Source organism: Fukomys damarensis, unplaced genomic scaffold (assembly GCF_012274545.1).
Source record: "Fukomys damarensis isolate Sample0158 unplaced genomic scaffold, DMR_v1.0_HiC HiC_scaffold_19, whole genome shotgun sequence".
In the NCBI taxonomy this organism is placed as follows: domain Eukaryota; kingdom Metazoa; phylum Chordata; class Mammalia; order Rodentia; family Bathyergidae; genus Fukomys; species Fukomys damarensis.
In genome coordinates, this window is record NW_022900931.1 from 22529805 (window position 1) to 22546390 (window position 16586).

General features: G+C 35.3%; 1 protein-coding gene across 1 annotated transcript in view; it reads right to left on the reverse strand.

Moving 5' to 3' along the window:
* Positions 1 to 16586, reverse strand: part of Rbfox2 (RNA binding fox-1 homolog 2) — a 190249-nt gene that overhangs the window by 164274 nt on the left and 9389 nt on the right. The window contains exon 2 of the mRNA XM_033765943.1: positions 12207 to 12257. Within this exon, the coding sequence (XP_033621834.1) occupies positions 12207 to 12257 (51 nt within the window). The remainder of the gene's footprint in view (positions 1 to 12206; positions 12258 to 16586) is intronic.

The window sequence follows — 16586 nt, forward strand, 5'->3', positions numbered from 1 at the left end:
CAATTGTTTTATTTTTCGGCCTCTGTTTTTTTTTTTTTTTTTTTGGCCTGCAAATGGGATTAAATAGTACTTACTACAGGGCCTGGCACAGAGTGTCCAATATATGCTAGCTCTCTTCATTAGATCACTCCCTACCCCCTACGTGAGACTCTAATGTCACAATTGCTAGATTAATGTATAGGATCCCTGTGACAACAAAATAACAGAACTGAAGGACTAGAATTATATAAGGTCCTTATAATAGGAGACACACAAGGAAAGTTCTACTAATTCAATAAAGGTATTTACTGAGTGTTTTACTGTTTTGTTTTGGTACTGTGGATGGAACTACAAACCTTGCACTTGCAAAGCAGGCAGCGTGGCACCACTGAGCTACATCCCGGCCATTTATTGAGTGTTTTAAGTGCCTTATACAACTCCATAAAATGACAGATTTACATTTAATATCCACTTGACCAAACTCATTAAACTTGTAAGAGGTACTCTCTTGCTGAAGATCAGATATCTAGCTTAAGTATTAATTTTTCATATCACTCTGGCAAAGCAAAGGCAATGAAAACCTAGCAAAAGTCTGACCAAAGTTAGGGATTGTTTTCCTCTTTATCTGTCAGAGAAAATGTCAAGAAGGCTGATGATGAATTTACTTAACTTATTCTTTCGCCATCGCTTACCAAATTCTTAGTGGGCATTTACTTTGTGCAAAGTATTTAAAAATAGAAAAAAGTATGACAGAGTTCTTTGTTCTCAAAGAACTGTATGGGTCTCAAATTTTTTCACCATGACCTAAGAGGCAGAGATAAAGTGCCATAAAAAGTGGAAAGTGTGTCCCTTGGAAACGCAGTAGGCATTGAGCGTCCATTCCCAAATAAGAGCATCAGACAATATTTCATGGAGGGAGCAATTCAAGCAGACTCAAACAAGGAACTGAATTTAAACATGGAAAATACCATGGGGAAAAGAAGAAAAGAAATTAGAATTTAAATCCATATCTGATTCCAAAGCTACATTATCCCACACCATAGTATGACTACAACACAGAAAAATCTTATATGAAACAAGGAAAATGACGGCAGCCAGATTATACTAGACCTATACTTAGCAAATAAAAGTTAAGCAGAATTGTGAGACTCCAGTGAGACTAGAGTGGTGCTTCTGTTTAAATGCATGATTACCCAGAATTCCCTGAAATTATTTTCTAGTAGTACAAAAATTTCTAACACAAGATCTTAAGAAATGTCATTAAATAGTATACCTTAAATGTACCAATAAAATTAATTTTAAAAAACAGTATATAGCCTAAATAAAAGATCTCAAGTGCTACATAATTCCCTTCCCTCTAATCAACCATGTATCAGCTCAGTAAAATAGTATTTAATAATTCTATTAAGAAAATGAAGGTCTGGGGATTTAGCTCTGCAGTTCTGCCGCCTGCCTTGCAAGTTCAATCCCTGGTACCAAAAAAGAAAAGAAAATGAAAGCATTTAACCTAACTGACACACATAACTATAGTATCTACCAACTATAAGGCCTTTTCCCTTGCATTACATGTAACTAGGTTGGTTTCATTCTAAATCACCTACTGGTAATTGTCTGTGAAAGAACAAAGCTTCTTAAAAAGTAACTTACAAGGGCCAGGGATTTAGCTCAGTGGTTCCACCACCTGCCATGTAAGCACAAGGACCTGAGTTCAATCCCCGGTACCAAAAAAAAAAAAAAGTAACTCACAAAATGATAACCAGGTTTGTTTGTGAGATCATTTACTGCTTGATGGTACTAATTGTTACCATGAATACACCCACTAATGACTTGGCTGCCCTAAGAAATTCTAGACAGATGAATTTCTCAATTTTGAAAACTACTAGTAAAGGAAATTATATAATTTTCCTTTCTAAATAATCCTAGTGATTAATTATCTTTAGTTAGATTAGCCACATTAAGTTTTTCACTACAACTCAAATCACTGCCTACTTACAAAGTATTAATTAGTTTAATGTACTAAAATGTCGAGGAGTGAAATTATCCATCAGATTTACAAAATACTTAAGCAACGGGGTTAAGAGTCAACCAACAATAGCTGTACAACTCCTCTGGCAAGCAAGAGGCCCTGAATTCAATTCCCAGCACCCCCCGCCAAAAAAAGAGACAACCAACAATCTCATAAAAAAAAATTACAACAACCCTAAATTAAGCAAAAAGAGGCTAAAGCTAGGAAGAAGTCCCACTATGACATAAAAGGCAGGATGTAACAAAGAAACCAGATATAGAAGAAAGATGAGAAGAAAAGTCAGTTCTATTTTTAACGCTTCTGGCATAAGTCATGCTTCTATCCACAGATCTACAGCAGCCCTTTAGGACTGAGAAGGCAAGAAAAGGGTAAGAGATAAAAGTTTCCTCCTTTTTACAAGAAAGAATGACATTCCCAAGAACCACAAAATCTAGCCCATTAGACCCAGACCACTTAAAGGGAAAAGAAGAAACTTGGGGGCTGGGGATTTAGCCCAGTGGTACCATGCCTGCCTTGCAAGGTCCTGAGATCGATACCTGGCACCAAAAAAAAAAAAAAGAGAGAGAGATAGAGAGAGAAGAAACTTGGGCCTGAAAATGATAAGACACTAACATTACCTAGAAAGCTAAAGAGGTAACCTAAATCTAGTTTTACAAAACAATGTCACTTTTTTCCTATGAAATTCTAAAAATGTAATCCTTTCAACTATCCTAGAGTATTTTTACTTTCAAAGGTGATAAAACTAAGCCTTGGAGAAGCCCTCACAACATATGCTCAAGTTCTTCACATTTCCCAAATTCATTTGATCTGACCATATGGAAACACTCACAGAGACACGTTAAATGAGTTCAAAGGCAATGGGGGAAGGCTTCACAAAACAAAGTGAATTGTGACCAGGGATTGTGAGGAACACTTAGGATTCTGCTGCAAAAAGGAAAAACATTTTAAACAAAAGACATTGGGAAAAAAGAGGTGGCCAAGAAAGATATTCGAAGGACTATAACACAAACATGTATAACAGAAGAAATCTGTGAATAAGGTAACAGTGAAAAAACAGACTTGGCGAAACTAGGACCAAACTGCAGAATCTTAAATGCCTGCCTCAGTTCTGACCAAATTCTGCTCAACTTATAAAAGTCTCAAAAAATAACTCCTGCTTTACAGTGATACTCCCAAGATTTGTATGAGGTAGGCAGACAAATGTATACAGATTTCATTTCCCTCACAAAGACCCCTTGGCAATATGACACACCTATATGCCTAAATTAGAAGTTTCAAACTATGATATAACTCATTTCACATAGGAAACTAAAATCAGAAGGAAAATGAGAAAACATTTAAAAGAGCGTGAGAATTAAAAACAAATTATTTTCTTGTAAAGTTTCCCTAAGTCTTCTTTTCCATAAAATAAGAAAATGATTTACCGATCCATGTTGCATGTTCTCTCTAATCCTATATCAATCTTTGAAAGTATTATTCCTTATTTATAGATGAAGGAATTGAGGCTCAGACAAGACAAACACTTACCTAAAGCCAGATAGTAAGCAACGGAAACAATTTAAACTCAAAGCCAGGGGTGAGTGAGTGTGTGTGTGTATGTGTGTGTCTGTGTGTGTGTGTGCCCACAAATGAATTTCTATGAAACAGCCTTATATAGAAGCTACAGTGTCTTGGTTAAAAAAATAATAATAAGCCAATGAACCTGACTGATCCTCTACCATACCACATCCCTTAGGACAGCACAGTTTCCCTTTACTACATGAAGAGCTTTCTTGCCCAAACTTGCCTGCCAGTGAAGATATGGAGAAAGCTGTGTCAGCCAAGCAAAAAGAGATCATAAACTTGCAAATCTTCCCTGAAACAACTAACAAGCCTAAGCACAGATAGGTAAATGCCCCTTTTCATGGTCTCTTTCATAAAATACTGTTTATTCAAATTAAGCAAATAAAGATGAAAAGACACTTTTGTTTTCTTTTATTGGGGAGAGAGGAAAGGTTTATTTTATGAAATCTCCTAAGAAAAACTATTTGCACATTGTAAATCTGACCAAAAACGTGTATCCAGAAAATTAAGGAATTGTTAAAATTCAATAGACAAACCAACCAAATAAAAACTGAATAAAAAACCTGAATAGACATCATAGTACCACACACTTGTTTTAATAAAAAAAGTTGATAAAACCAAGCCATTTTGGAAAATAGTTTGAGAGTTTCTTTAAAAGTTAAGCAAGACCTTAGGCTCACCAATTCTAGTCCTAAAATCTACCTTAGAGAAATTAAACATATGCCCACACAAAGAATTGTATGTGAATGTTCACAACAGAATTAGTCAGACTAGCCAAGCTAGAAACAATATACATACCTACTACCTGGTAACAGAAAATGTGTTACATCCATAAAATGAGGTATTACCTAGTGATACATACTATAGCCTGGATGGATGATCCTCAAAAGCATTATGCTACGTGAAAGAAGTCACACACAAAAGATTACATATATCATATGATTCAATTAATATGAAATGTTCCGAAAAGAGAATTTTACAATCAGAAAACATAACTACAGTGCCTAAAGGGAGTGGAAGGGGAATCTAGGACTTTCTATAAAAGAATTTGACAGAATGTAGGAAAAATAGAAATGTTTTAGAACTGGAGTACAGTGATGGTGTCTTAACTCTATATATTTACTTTAAAAAAAAATCACTGAAAAAGAAGAGGTTAGGCTGGGGCTGTAGCTCAGTGGTAGAGCACTTATCTAGCCTGCATAGGGCACTGGGTTCAATCCACCCACACACAAACTTACCTGGTTGAATTTTTTCCCCCATGGTACCAGGGATTGAACTCAGGAACTTGCACTTGCAAGGCAGAAACGGCGCCACTGAGCTAAATCCTTGGCCCCACCTGGTTGAATTTTGTGGTATGGAAATTATACCTGAAATAATGCTTTGTAAAAAGCAATCTGGAGCACGCACATGCATGTACGCGCGTGCCCACACACACACACACGACAAAACAACTTGAGGGGAAACAAATATAGAAGAAAGAAAATCATAGCACTTTACTATCTGGTAATCAAAATATTATAATCATAAGAATGTACAGTGATACATTTGTTCTGATTTTGGAAAAGGTGATCATGTTTGTGTTTGTGAAAGAAAGATGGCTGCAGTGCTGTCACTCTATGCAGAGTTTGCAAACAAAAACAAAATTTCGCCAAACGCTTCTGAGAGTCACAATGTTTGCAAACAAAAGTGTTTGGAACTGAGGTACCACTGTACTATGAAATCATAAATCAATAATTATTTAAGAAAAATGGTTTTATTAGAAAGAGTATGTCTGTAATACTGCTAATTCTTCATCTTCAACAGTAGCAAGCCAAAAGATGGTCCACAAAATTGATAAATCAAGAAATGGCATGATTAGTAAGTTATTTAGTTGCAGGGGAGCAAGGAACAGAAAAAAATTCCTTTGTAGGAGAGAAAAGCCCATGAACCATGGAATAAAATGATCTAAAACATAGTAACAAAGTCTGAAGCTGACTACAGGAGAAAACTCTGTAAAAACACTTAAATGCTGCTACATTTGCAGGCCTTTCATCCACTAGAGGGTGTGAGGACAACACCATACAAGGATCTAAACCTTTGATAGGCAGTCTGATGGCAGATATTGAGGAAAATCAACATTTTAAAAAGACCTTGCACCAAACATGAAAATAGGGATCTATACAACCTAGTAGGAAGAAAAAAAAAGTTATTTTATCTTTCTTATAATTTAACAACAAAGTAGAACTATTATTAGCTTTAAAAAAAAAAGGACCAAAGTAAAATTATAAATTGTAAGATACAGAAAGGGTAACATTTTATTTCTGAATAAGTCATTTTAATCCAGTCACTGGCTTGGGGGTTTAGGGGGTGTTTAGAGCCAGGATGGAAAAAGAGAGGAGGGGAGTGACTGTTAAAAGGCATGGGGTTTAAATTTATTTTTCCTTTGTTGGGAGGGAAAGGGACAGTGGGGATGGGGTTTCAGTCATACTGAAGACTCACTCCACCATCAACTACCACTGAGCTATACTCTTAGGCCATAAGGTAGTATTTTTAAGGACAACAGTTTTTAGAATGTTTTCACAACTACAAACTGCAATCCACTGCTGGGTCTAGAAATTTTTGGGCACAATTTATAACTTTTGGAATGTAATGGAACAGAATGGAAAATATCATAATACTCAGAGCATAGTAAGTTGTATTCCTACACATCCATATGTGTTTATGTGCCAGGTCAGGACATAAAAGGTATTACTCAGATTTGCTGTCTTTTTTAAATTCAAAAGTACCGAGCCTGAACTTGAAGACCCTCGAGATGTTGCCAACTTTCCCCAAAGGAAAAAATAGTAGCCATCATTTCTTTGCCACCGAGCCAAATAAAAATGACAGAAAATGTGTTTGCTGTTACACAAGCCCTCAAAGTTCATTTGCAAAATAATAAATAAATAAACTAAAATAAAATTCATTCTAGAAATAAATGGAAGAACTGGTTAGAATACAGGAAAGAAAATATTTCCTGAGAGGAAAGAAAATACTTTTTAAGATATTTAAAATCTTCCCTCTATATAAAAGACTGCCGCTCTAAATTTAAACCTATAACTAAGTCACATTTGTCAACTTAAACATCTAATTTGATAAGCTGTTATTTCTGTGTATCCCTGAAACTTATTCATATAATGGCTTTAGAAAGAATTTTAGAAAATTAAAGAAAAAATCTTTGAGAAGTCACTGACAAATCAAAGTCTGACAACGCATTAATGCTTTAACAAAGAAAAAGATAAATTATAGACCATAAACAACCTGAATAAACAAGGAAGAAAATGTGATAAAAATAAGTTTTTCAGGAGCCTGAAGGTGCTTAAATAACCTTCTTGAAGATTTCCCATGATGCTGAGAAAGATTCCATACCATTTAGATCACACTAGCAAGAGGCAAGCTGTATCAAAAGAAGATAGACACTAATGGAAAAATGTAGAAATACCAGACAGTGGCTGAAAATCTGGAGTTCATCCCAAATCTGCCATTTACTACCTATGTAGGATTCATTTTAAAATCTCTATGCTGTGTTTTGCTTATTTACAAAATAGGGATGATATGGTCCAACCTACTTGGTGGAGCTACTAAGATGATGAAAACTGAATACAGTATTTTGTAAACTGTACTTTACAGGCAGTGTTTATACTTTACTAATTTACTAAGAGTCCTAGTTCCATTGCTGACTCAACACCTGAACATAAGCAAAAGTCTATGCGCTCTCTCATCTCAAATGTAAACAGCCATGTTTCCTTCCGAGTTAAGTACTAGAAAATGCAGTGGGCCATAATTTAAGGCTGTAGGAAAAAGATTATATTGCATTATTTTCAACACTTACTTTTAGCTGGACTGCTCCAATGAAGCAAAACAAATTAAAGTATTTCTAATCTATATTCATCTGTTCTATTCCTCTTTCCCTACCCATTCCCCAAATTGAGTTTATTCCAACTCAATGCAATTCAACCAGAGCAACTACTGAAACACAAAGTTGCTGTCAATGAAAGCCCTCCCAGCAACTGATTATAGTATAGTATAAGCATTTTTAATTAATTCACTTGTTAATTAAATTAATGTTCCCCATTTCCTAGGTCAAATATGCTGGGGAATGCTTCTGGCATTCTTACCACTTAAAACTACTTAGCAATTTTTTCACACATCCCCCTTCTTTCCCTGGGACCTGTATTTTTACCAAGAATCACCCATGTTTCTTTACCACTATGCTTTAGAAATTGTAAGTTTTTATAATTATCTAACTAAATGTTATATATATAAACAAAATAAAAGTTTTCTTGAAGATAGCTCAATTTTAAATATTTTGAGAATACTTAATAAATCAAGATGCTAAATACTCAGTCAAATTAGATAAGGGTAAGACACTGTAAAAGACTGAGCAAGGAGTAAACAAAATATAGGCATTTTACCCAGATTGCTTTGAATGTCATTAAGACCTTGTTTCTCTTTAAAAAAAAAAAATACACACACACACACACACACATATGTGCATATACATATATATATATATGTATATACACATATATATATATATACACACACACACAAACAAACATACAAAAAGACATTAAAACTCAGGTGAATTTTAATAACTGAAGTAGGTTATGAAAAAAATTAATATAGTAGTATTTCAATCAGTAATCTGCATGCATATAAAAGGGTTTGGGCTCCCATCAGAAGACTAAATAATAAACATGTATTTGCTTAAAATAAAATGCTCTAAGTTAAAATAAAAGTTTAAAATTATTTCTCCACTTCAAACAATTTTTTAGGTAAACTTTTGATGGCCTACTAGTCCTGATCACACAGTCATGAGAATAGATTGTACTTACTAGTTAGGAATGACCATACATTCCAGTTAGGGGCCATATCAACATAATTCTTACCATCTCTTTTCATTCTCAAATATGCCCGACCTTGAACAGTAAATTTCTACGTCCACTTTAACAATAGCAGACATTAGCTGTGGTAGAGCATGCCTGTAATCCCAGCACTTCGGAGGCTGAAGGAGGAGGACCACTGCCAGTTTGAGGTCAACGTGGGCTACACAGTGATTTTAAGACCAGCCTGAAAGTCATGTACTATCTCCAAAAGAAGAAACCACACACACACACACACAAGAGTAGACATAAAGTTATGGCACCAGAAGTGAAAAGGGAACCCCACTGTGCTTCCCAGGAAACCCCTAAAAAAGCCACTCCAAATAAAAAATCCAAGCCAAAGCAGTAAGCTTGCTATGCAAACTAAGCCCTCTTCTAATCAGGCTGCTGCTCCTAAGCCTCTTCTATATAAATACTCTGGAGCTGATAATACACAAGTATTGTTCCACTCAAAAAATAATTCTAACCCAAAAACGATGTCAGCTTTAATCAGCACCTGAGAACATGTACAACTACATGCATATAAATCACAAAGAAATAAGCATCTAGGAATCTAAACCACTACAATGCATCACTGACCTAAAATCTGCATGGCTTGAGATAAAACATTTAGCTTTTCTGAGCTGCTTTCCATTTCTGTAAAACGAAACAATATTTGTCTCCTCTACTTATATAGAGAGTGCACATTAGCAAGCAGAAAGAAGTGCTTCAAGTGTTTTAATAAAGCAATGGATTGCCATCCCATAAGGCTTGTTAAACTGCTCAGGAAGGCTGAGGTGATCTAACATAAAAAAAGAAAAGCTATACAAGATGGTGGGTGGGTTTTTTCCCCTCCCCATTTTCTTCACAGATTTTTAATTAAAATGCATTGTTGGAGCTTTTATAACAATTTAAAAAATCACTAAGAGTAAAATGCTTAGGCTACTTAGTGCTAACAAACTTACACATAGTAGTCAAACAGCAGTTGCAGACTCCTAGATCTATGGTTGAGCTTCTGGAGGTCTACAAAGACCCAAAATGGTAATTAATGTGAATGGGCACATTTTCTTCAAGTAAGTCAATAATCTATAGTATGGAAGAAAGTTCCTCAGGCAGACAATAAACTGAAGTTTTTATCCAGCTACAGTAGTAACTTGAATTGTTACCTTGGATAAGTCACTTTGTCTTTGCATACTTCAATTTCTTTATCTTTCTATAGGAAACATTCACCTCATCTACCTCAAAAAGTGGTGAAGGGGATGAAATGAGAAAATACTAATGACAATGTGTTGCAACAATCAAAATATTATTATTTTCTACCTCTTCTAAAATCACTATTAGATGCTTATAAAAATCCTGCTTGGAAATGGTTCTTAGCTATTTAGAAAGGGATAGCAAAAGAATACAGAAAACAAATAAAGACACAATTAAAATTCGCCTTCACCCCACTCTCTGGCTCCTGGATTTGAGCACTAGCGTGATATGAAGATCACAAGCTCAGTTCCTGCTCACTTCAGGCTGTTCAGGGACCAGTGTTTCACACTAATAAATGCCTCCCAAATCTCAAAGCAAAAGGGAGAGTTCGCAAGGTTAGGCGCATTAATTAGCAGTACTCATTTGGATTCTGTATTCACCAAGTACAACAAGCCACTATTCAATATTTGCCTATTTGCACTACTCTAAGATCTCTAGTTCAAGATCCACTCAGTGTACAAAATAAAGCCCAAGAAAATAAACTAAAATAAACCTGTCACCATCAGAACGTGCCTCAAAGTAAATGAACAGCTTTAAGCTGTGACAAAAGGTTTGTGCAGGCCTACAGCAGAGAGAGTATCCGTAGTAAATGTACAGGTTAAAAAAGCAGGTCCCTGCTGCAAAAGAAAAGAAACTGTAGTTCCAAAAAAAAGAGAATTTTTTTTTTGTTCTTCAACAAATTTCTATTCTTTTTGCTCAGCTTCTCAGTGATCTGTAATTCACACAGCATTAGATAGGATACTTTCAGATTCTTTTAAACTCAGTAAACTTATTTCCATACTTTATATCATTTATATCATTTCCTACTCCAAAATGAGCAACATTTTATATATAATGAATTATTTGTACTAGTATGTAATATTAGATTAAGAAACTGACCATGATTCCTTTATATTACATGTTCTAGTTTATCAGATGAAACAGAAAATATCACTCCTTTTAAAAAGTGGTTCCTGGGACTGCATTCTCAACCTCTGCTGCACAGCAGAATCACCTCATGGGTTTCTAAATATTTCAAAAGCTAAGACCAATCTTATTAGACCTACTCAATCAGAATATCTGGAGACAAGATCTCTTAGCATTGTATTTTTTCTGATGTATGGCCAGAACATATCAAAGGGCATGAATTTCACAACTCACTGGAGCTCTTATGACAGACTCAAAACAAAACAAGAACAAAAAAACAAAACATATAATATTATGCCCTCTTTTGATTTGGGGTAATGACTGTATCATTCACTAAAAGCTTCATCTTCAATTCCAACAGTAATAATCCTACTGGGAGATGAAAGCTAAGATAGATCAAAATTTTATCTCCATACCCTACTTGGTGCCAGTCTGATGCCAATCTAACACCAATAATGCAAGAACTGGGCAAATCCCTCAAATCTAGAAAGGTCTTCAAATAGGTGATCATTGATTAACCTAGTTTTTAAGATGAGCTTCAGGAGCTCTGATGAGATTCAATTAGTTTCTGGAAAGGAGAACCATGTCACCCTTTTTCGTTTACACTATGTTGACTCATACTCCTTGAACAAGCCTACCCAATGGTAGGGTTTTTTTTTTTTCCTTTACAATGTCATAAGAAATCATGGATGAATATTCAAAGATATTTCCAGGAGCTACCCTTTCAAATCCCCCAGAGAATGTCAATCTTCCCAGACAGCAAGGAGATAAATTTCATTCATAACTTAAACCATACCATTTCTCTAAGTGACAGCTTTACTTGGTGTTCAATTCTAACTCTGTTTTAGACTCATATGCTCAAGACTTCAAATAGCAGAAAGACAAATGAGGCATTTTACACACTTGCTTAAACCACACTAAGTTATTTCGTAGGAAACAGTTCTACTCTGATCCACAATACAGCCTGGCTATTTCCAATCATCACCCATCAAACAAAGAAAGGCAGCAGAAATTTCACTCTCAAGGAAGCCTTTCCTGATTAAAACCATAAGGCTGAAAAATCTCCCTGGGAAAAGAATGGAATTTTCTTGCTGCAGATTACTGCACAGACTCAAGATTACTCACAGACTTAGCTGTGCAGGCACAAGCTAAGAGACAGAAAATCAAAAGACAAGTCTAGCATTGAAATCCTGAGGTACTATGGAGGCAGGTTAAAAAAATTACCATACAGGGGCTGGGGATTTGGCTCAGTGGTTCTGAGGCCTGCCTTGCAAGCGCAAGGAACCGAGTACATTCCCCTCAACTAACTAACTAACTAACTAAATAAATAAATAAATAAATAAATAAATATTACCATACAGCCTGAAGAAGAAAAAACACAATCCACCATTACTCTACTATACTGTACTGTACTAAAGTGTTCCCCCCATAATATGTGTAATTTAAATAACATAACATATTTTTAGAATATATCTTTATATCCTTATTCACTGCTGAAACAAGATGTGTCACCTTCCAAAGTAATTTCAGCAAATAGTAACACAGCATCCTTTAATAAAACACACATACCATCTGAGTTATAAACAGCAAATACCAACCTGGCTATCCCGCCCTGGGAATCCATGATAACCTGGAGTCAGAGGTTCGTTCTATAAGAAAGAAAAGAAAAAAAATCAAACTGTAAGAGAGAAGAAAATGTTAAAAACAATCAAGTCACCCAAAGTGATCAAATAGAAACCACTACCCCAGTTCCTAAAACGTTCCATTGCTGTATTCTATCCAACCTACCTCCATGTATCTCTGTTTGGGCTTTTATAATGGCATAAAGACAAACAAACAAAAAAAATGTATTTGTTTGGGAACACTTCACAAACACTACTTTCCTCTTTGTGTAGTTAAATTTGTTTGCTTCCCAGGACAGTACATCTCAACCAGGGTGCTATTAATATCCCTAACTTCACACTGTGGGACTTCAGTAACCCTAGTTCCTACTCATGAAAAGCCAGCAGCCCTCCTATACACTAAGACAACCAAACACTCCCACATATTTCCATGTTTCCCTTGATCAGAAAGGGAACAAGCACCATCCTGCTGAAAACTGCCTCTTGACCCGGGAAAACTTTAGCTCTTCCTATATCACCATGTTTTTCCTCAGTTTTTAAAAATCTGGATGAAATTCTACCTCTGTTCAATACTTCCTTTTCCAAACTACATCATAGTATATATCTATCTGCCATAATATAGGCAGATATATGATATATACCTATATCAAAACATATATAAATGTCAAACTTATTTTGGTTATTTGTGCAGCGCACTTGAATGCTATTTATGATTTTAATGAATATTATATTTAAAGGTACGTCATATGTAGTGTCTGTCTCAACTTCACATTAACTACTAAACCAAGATCACTCGGGACAAGCACGCTACTCAATGAAAGCTATGCCAATCCTAGTTTAGTGTAAAGATACACAATATGAACACTCATTTATGGCTTAACATAGCAAATCAGTCAGCCATTGTATATAGAATACTAAAACTTCCCAAGTATTGTTAGAATAAGGAATAAGAAATATGCATGAAATAAGGCCCCTTCCTTCAAAGAAACTTTTAAATGCAAGCTGTATATGCACAAAAAGAGTAAATGAGAACATACGGTACTTTTGTAATTTCTGAAGTGTTCAACACACCTCCTTTAAAGATATTCACTCTTGGGGCCAGAGATTTAGCTCAATGGCTCTGCCACCTGCCTCATAAGTGCGAGGTACCGAGTTCAGTGCCCAGTACCAAAAAAAAAAAAAAGAAAGAAAGAAAGAAATTCACTGTCTTCTTTTACCCATTTGTATTTTTGTTCCTACTAGCAGAACAAGTTAAGAATTTGCACTGATAGAACTTTCAAAATGCCAAGAGAACAAACCTTTCACCTAATGGTGATTATCTTTACTTCAACAGTCTAAAGTCCACGCTTCCCTTCAAAAACATGAGAGTTAGAAGTTAACACAGGCTCACTGCAGAGCTTCTGTGCTTTATTCATCATTGTTTCCCTGAAATCTAGGACAGTATCTAATACATGGTGCACACCCAAAAGAATACGTACATAAAGAGTTAAATAAACAAATTATTTAGGAATTCAGCTGCTGATTTAATTGTAGGGAATCCAAGTTCTCCTTCTCTATTCCTAATTCTCTATTTGGGGCACTTTAATATTATAAATGAGTTTCTCCAAAGAAAACACACCAGCAAAGCTAACTGACTTTAAAAAAATTATAGGTGCTCAACAATCCTGAGAAAGAAGAAAAATACTAAAGAATACATACTTGCTAATTTCAAAGTTTACTGCAAAGTTATATAAACAAGATAGTCTGAAACAAGGATAGACATATGGGTCAATGGAAAATAACTGAGTCTAGAAATAAACCTTTACAGTTTGATGAACTAATTTTTGAAATAGGTACCAAGAAAACTAGTGAGGAAAGAGTAATTTTTTCAGCAAGTAGTACTAAAACAATTGGAAAGCCACACGTAAAAATATGAATCTACAACTCTACCTCATACCATATACAAAATTAACTCAAAATATGTTATACCTTGAACTGTAACACTCTTAAAAAGAGAAGCAAATCTTAATGACCTCAGGATAGGAAATAGTTTATTAAACATGTCACCAGAAGTATTAAATGACAAAGGAAGAGAGATAAATTAATTTGCAAATCAGATGTTTATCTAGACTATATAAAGAACTCTTACAAGTCAATAGCAAAAAGAAAACTAATTCAACTTAAAATGGAAAAAAAATGGGCTGAGGATGTAGCTCAGTGGTAGAGCACATGCCTAGCATGTGCAAGGCCGTGAGCTCAATGAGGGGTGCAGTGGCAGACAGAGACAGATACACAGAGAAAAGGATTTGAATAAGCAATTCAAAAGATATGCAAATGACCTGTAAGCATAGCACATGAAAAGATGCTAAACACCATCAACCATTATGCAAATCAAATCCACACTGAGAAAACACACACACTAGGATAGTTACAATTCAAAAATCTGACAATGGCAAATATTGGTTAGGAAGTACAGAAACTGGAACTCTTATACACTGCTGGTAGAAATGTAAAATGAAACAACACTAATGGGTGTGGGCCTGGAATTTAGCTCAGTGGTTCAGCTGCCTGCCTCACAAGCGCAGGGACCTGAGTTCAGTCCCTGTAAAAAAAAAAAAAAAAAATGTCTATATAAACCAACGGGTAGACCCTCAAAATGTTAAACACAGTTAATTACTATAAGACCCCAAAATTCAAAACCAAGGTATATGAATCAAGAAGAACAAATACATATATCCACACAAAATTCTGTACACAAATGTGTATAGCTGCATTATTTCATAATAGCCAAAGAGTAGAAACAACTCAAGTAGATGAATGGATAAACAAAGTATAGTAATCTATAACTGAATATTATTTAGCAATAAAAAGGAATAGAATACTGATATAACAAAACTGAACCCTAAAACCAGACTAAGTGAAAAAGACCAGACACAAAAGGACCACAAATTATATGATTTTATTTACAGGAAATGTCCACAATAGGCAATGTCCATACTGACAAAAAACAAATTAGTGGTTCCATGGGTCAGGTAGAAATGTACAATGACTGCTAACAGGGACTGGGGTTTATTTTAGGGTGATGAAAATATCTAGAGCTAGATACTGGTGATAGGTGATTATTCGAAAAAAACCAACAAAATCGCAAAAGTACTTCTAAAATGTGAGATTTACGGTCTATAAATTGTATCATCAAATCTGTTGTTTTAAAATAACACTAGTTAAAACCACGTTGGCTTTTTCTTACAGTTCTACAATTAACTGAATCCAGAGCCTTCACAGTAAACTACATCCCCAGGCCTTTTTCTATCTTTAAATTTTGAGACAGTGTCTCACAGTCACTCAGTTACTCTGGCTTGGCTTGAACTTGTGATTCTCCTACCTCAGCATCCCAGACTCCTGGGATTACAGGCATCCACCACCATGCCTCTCTTCACACTGATTTTTACAGGGGAAATATATACCATTTAGATTATAACAAAAAAAAAACAAGGTTCCTGAAATCCAAAAGCCACCTGTTTGTTGTGGATAATAACTTTACATCCATCTCATTCCCTAACAATGACAATAAAGATGATGATAATCAACAGATATAAGCAGCTAAGCAGTATGGTTCCAGGATGAATGGGAGATGGAGAGAAAAAAGCAGACAGAAGATAACAGACAGGTAAGTAAGAATATATTTCCTACCATTAGGAAAACTAAGTCAGAGAAAGTAAGCAACTAAGTCTATGTACAATGGAAAAGGTGAATGGCCAACCTGGGTCTACTGGAGCCCAGAGCCCTGTCTTTTCCATTTTGCATTCCAAGTTCTTTTTCCATTCCAAGTTCTCCTCAAAATGACCACTCCATATTATCCCTTTACAGTAAATATTTCAACACTGTTTGAGAAAGGTATTATATGGTTATGAAAGTAATTGCAAACTCCAAAGTCTTATTAACAAAGACGTACCACTTCCAGAGAACATCCCATATATCAACTATATTCCTTGACATCCTAGAGTTCAACAATGCAGAAAAATTTTTGTAAGAAAAGATCACATTCCTAACAAGCCAGAATTGTCAAAAACTTTAACATCTGCACAGAGACGTGTCAGAGAAAACAAATCTTTTCTGCCACCTGTCTTAGCAAAGCATTACTTTTCATAATTCCCACCTCTTAGGGCTACTGGTAACTCTCTAAGCCCTTAGAAAACTGCAACCCTGAGAGTGTCAATACTTAATGAAAATGGGCTGTTTTAATTCTACCATGTATATACTTCTCTCTTAAAAATGCATTAATTTTGCATGATTTTGAATGTTCTGCTTTTTTTGCTTAATAATGTGTGAGACTCATCTCCACTAATGCATACCACTATATTCCACTAATTCTGACTG